Genomic DNA, 4997 nt, shown 5'->3' on the forward strand with positions numbered 1-4997 from the left:
ATTATGACAACTAAAATAAAAAAAAAAGAGAGAAAGTAGGTAGGTAACCTCTCTGCTATTCAGTATATGTTGAATATAATTTGTAGTTGAGTATCAGTTACTGTAATGCATGTGTAATATTTGAATTCAATGGTGCATCCTTTTAAACGAAAACCAAATCTGAGCAAAGATGATCTGTCGGTCCACATTACTTAGTATATTTATGGTATAATTAATAATTATATTATTCTTATTACATTTTATTTTACTATAAGTATGACAGTAAGTTTAATTAATTTTTATTAATCTAAAAAATGTTTTATGTTAATAGTTTATACCTCTATAGCTCCATAAAGCAGCATTAGATAATCTCCAAACAATTTAATCCAGCTGACTATTCCAAGAGTTGCTCCAGTCAAGTCCTTCACTTTTGTAAACACTAATTTGCCAAATTCGTCAGACATTTTTAAGCCTAAAAAAAAAAAAAATATTTTACAAAACATTGGTATTAAGTTGAGTCTTAATTAAGAAGACATATTTTATGTTATAATATTAAATTTGAAAGCAATAATTGTAATTGAAATAACAGACACCCACTTAAAAATATGGTGAAATAATATAACAGGAAGCAGTGTTGAGGAATACAATATAGGTGTACTTTTGTAAACAAATAGTAAAAATAAGCTTAACAAAAGAGTATTAATTAGACAGGTATCAAGAACTTCCTAGAACATTTAAAGATGTTGTAATGTGCATTATTATTAAAGGCCCAGAACGGCGCTTACATAATTTTGTATTTTGTATTATTATCTATCCAATATGGTTATTAACATTAATTGTGTTCATTGTGTTATTAAGTAAAGATAGTGATATATAATATATATGTAATATACCATTGTCAACACTGATTATTATAATTTTTATGTATGTAACTATTGTAAGATTAAGTTGCTTTGACTCACTCAATAAACATATTCCTTCACAACTTAATACAATAATAGATCATTGCATTAAAACATGATTGTGGCTACAATGAACTTTTGTAGCGCTCTTGCTTCTTAGTGACACAGACGGTGGTGTGCCTAGAAACTTTTCATGGGATGGAGTGATAAGTAGAGCATAGATTTTTACGTAACAAAAAGTATCATAAAATTCAATATGACATGCAGTAAAAATCATGAAAATATGTAACAAATATGCATACAGAATTTAAGAAAAAGGGTACATATGGTAAAAATATTAATAAAAAAATTTACACCACTAAGCCTTAAATTTCGAAATTATAATTTGTCAAGTATACAAATAATTCAAAAAAAATGTAATGGATTTAATTTAAAACACATAATTGTTTGTCAACAAGTTAACAAAGAACCTAAAGTTAATTTTTACTAGTCAAAATACTAATTCTAATTTCAAAATGTACATTTAATTTGTACTTAAAATGCAAATATAACAGAATATGAACTACAACTTGAACAGTCAAATAAGTAAAATATGGAAGAAAAAAATTACTTTATGTACTCCTAGTACAATGGAACAACATTTTATATCTCTAATTAAGGTTTTGGATGATTATTGGTAAACATGTTTAATATGTTAAGTATAATAATGCATACTTAATGTGTAAAGTACCATATAACACAGTAGGTAAGTACTAATATATTCTTGAATCTCTACTTTACTTAAAAACCAAAATGATGTAAGCAGTTAAATTGTATAGTAGGATTAATATTACACCTATATCAAATAAACATAAATCGAGAATTTATATTTTGTGCACAAGTTAAATAAATAATCCCTAATATAAATATTCATGAAAAATACTTTTCATTTATACAAGCACAACAGACTATCACAGGGATAAAAAAAAATTTGACTAACTAAAAATTTGGAGTTATCAACATCTTAATGTGTTATTATTATTGGAATAAAAATTTTATTTGTTTGAGATATGGAGTACTTCTATTTATCGAGGTTCAAGTTACCAGAGTCGACAGAATTTAACTTTAAAAAAAATAAACCTATACTTCTTTTGGCAGAGACCGGTTCCGGCTGCACGCATCTCCAACATAAAGGCATAGGTAGTGACTGGTTGAAGGGGAAAAAAGTGCGCAGAACTAGGGCGTTCTTATTTGCAAGGAAATATAGATCCTTATACACAATATTATTAATAACTGTAAATTATTTACTTAAATGGGCGATTTTAGATAAAATCTCTGTACTTAATAATTGATATTCGTGCTTCACAGGTTGAATTTTTTGAATTCAATATTTCATGTAAGTATTATAATTATTAATTTATTAAGATACTTATTATATTTATAGTTAATAAAATAAATTTTACAGATTTATCAGCAATTTTAAAATGAAATAAACTTTATCTTAATAAAGTCTTTATGATAATGCTTTGCAAAAGTGGCTTTTTTAAACAAATTTCTCACTTAATAGGACCCCAAACGCATTTTTTTGTCTTAAAAGTAAGTTATGTTGCAAATGAATGTTCAGAAGTTCAAATTACCTTTATTAATCTGCTGTTATGCACTTGCACTTGTAATATTAATACAATAAATGAGGGTGTGGTGTCCTGTTAATTGTAAACATAATGCAAATATTTGCAATAATAAATATACAACGAGAATTGTAGTCCCCCGATCTCACAATAAGATGTATGATTTATGAAATTTCCTAATATAGGATGTCACACCAGCATCTGAAAATATCAATAATTGTTACATACTGAAATAGGAATTTTGAAGGATAGAAAATATACAAGGTGAATTTTTGTCATTAAAATGCCTGAAAATAATTACTTATCAATTCAGTAATTAGATCCCTAGGTTTTAATTTAACCTAACATAAGACCCTTTGACTATTTGAGAAAGAAGATTATTTATGTCACAGTAAGTTGTGGTTAAAATTAAATCCCCTTTTAGTGTGGTACTTTTTAAATTTTTTATTAAATGACATACATCAGGAAAATATAATGTCTATAGTAAAAGAACTTATTTTCTGTAGCACCTTCTTTTTTTTTTTGTTTTTTATACCCAATACTGTCCAAAGTGCTCGATTGCTATTGCCGATATCCGATTACAGTGACAATACTTGAATACCACAACTTTCAACAAAATTAATACATTTAAAAATAAAATTTTTTAAACCTTCATTATTTACAGCACCATCTGTCACATGAAAACCTATGATTTGTTTCCATGTATGTTTTACACCTCTTATTAAGACCACAAGTAGTTTGTTCCCTAATTTAGTTGAATTTCCAAATGTTATACTTCTAAACATTTTATGGTAATTTTCCGACCAGAATCTGGTAATGACAAAGGAAAGTATTTAATAATTCATTACTTTTTTGAACTTCACTCTTTAGGTGTTCAAATTCCAGTTGAACTAATTTCTTTTCTTCTTCAATTTGTTGAATTTATATTTTCATACCGTCATTCTAATCATGTAGATGTTTTATTTCAGCTCTATTTTTTTCAAGTTCTTCCTGTGAAGCAAAATAAAATGTTGATAAATTACATCCGTGTACAAATTTAAATATAATATATAATTCAATGTTTGTTTTGTCTGTTTGTATTAAGATGACGTAGTACCTGCATGTGTTTTCTCAACAGTTTCAAAAAGGTCGTAACTAACTTAAAAAAAATAATATCAATTAAAGCCTACGTGGGTCATTAGATAACCTTCACATTTTATAATAGTTCAATTCTCTCTAATATCAAAACTAACAACATACTATTGAAACTAGTGAACAAAAATGTTTTATGCCGTTTGTGTGTAAGATGGAGACCACACATCCAAGTACAACTCTTAATTATATATGTAAGCCTATAATTTAAATTAACCAACATTCCTCACATTTTACATGTTGCTTATTAAGATTACCTAAACCAATATGCAATAAGTATTTAAGTTGCAAAAAATAAATATTTTAACTATAATTTATAAAACATATTATTGGATCCAGTAATAAATATTGCTCACTCAAGAAGCTAACCGGCTCAAAGTTATTCTCAATGATAGATATTACTTTCTATCAACTAAAATAGAAAAAAATTAAAATTAAAGTAAAAAGAAACTAAACTTACTGTAGCCTGTGACAACTTTTTTTCAGTCAAAGAAACATTTTTTTTTTACATTATCACTACTACAATTGCCTATGGTCTGTAAAATTAATAAAAACTACAACATTTTAGCATTTAAATTAATTTATTAGGTACATAAAATAGATTGAAATTCCTACTATTGTTAATAATAATAATATATTTAAATATATATAAATTATATGTAACAAAGCATATTTTTACTTATAATAAATTTAATTTATTAATGAATAATGATTTATACCTTATACAAAGATTTTCTTTTGGGTTCCAACAAGTGAGGTGGATTCGGTATATCAAACAGTGTTGGTATTGCGTTTGGTTTCAGTTTTTGTAAGCCATCCAGACGATGCTGTTCAAATTGTCTTTCTTCAAAATGGTCCTATTGGAATATGCATAAGATATAAAATTATACTTTACTATATTACCATATTTATACCTTATGTATACGTTCTGAAGAACCAACAAAAAATATTAACATGACTAAATTGTATTAATAAATTATGATTAAGATAGCTCTTAAGTTTAATCTAATACTCACTTCACACAACTCAAAATGATTCGTAGGCTGCCATTTGTCACGATGATAATTTTGTAACCATATTTTTCGTCTATTAGGGTCTCTTGGAAACCGAAAAAGACGAAAACCTTTACTACGTGTATTTGAACACTTTACAGCTGTACAACCGCTCATTTCTTGTAGAACTGTACCTAAGTATAGTTAAATAGTCTAAATTCACGTGATATTTAAAAAATATATATTTCAGAGTTTATACTTTAAACCATAATATGTCCATAATATCCATTATTCACTACTCAGTTTTAAATTTTAATTCAAAAGTTAAAACGAAAACTTATTCGCAAAAATAAGCAATATCCGTTTATGACGTTCAGCTGAATCTG

At 26.5% G+C, this 4997-nt stretch overlaps 1 protein-coding gene across 1 annotated transcript; it reads right to left on the reverse strand.

Moving 5' to 3' along the window:
* Nucleotides 1-311: 311 nt before the first annotated feature.
* Nucleotides 312-4788, reverse strand: LOC107884103 (THAP domain-containing protein 4-like). The gene is made up of 4 exons (XM_016805583.1): nt 4636-4788; nt 4339-4476; nt 4022-4031; nt 312-451 (listed from the first exon to the last, which is right to left on the reverse strand). Exons 1-4 carry the CDS (start codon nt 4786-4788, stop codon nt 312-314), a joined length of 441 nt encoding a protein of 146 aa, XP_016661072.1.
* Nucleotides 4789-4997: the final 209 nt, after the last annotated feature.

This window comes from Acyrthosiphon pisum, chromosome X (assembly GCF_005508785.2).
Source record: "Acyrthosiphon pisum isolate AL4f chromosome X, pea_aphid_22Mar2018_4r6ur, whole genome shotgun sequence".
Lineage (NCBI taxonomy): Eukaryota > Metazoa > Arthropoda > Insecta > Hemiptera > Aphididae > Acyrthosiphon > Acyrthosiphon pisum.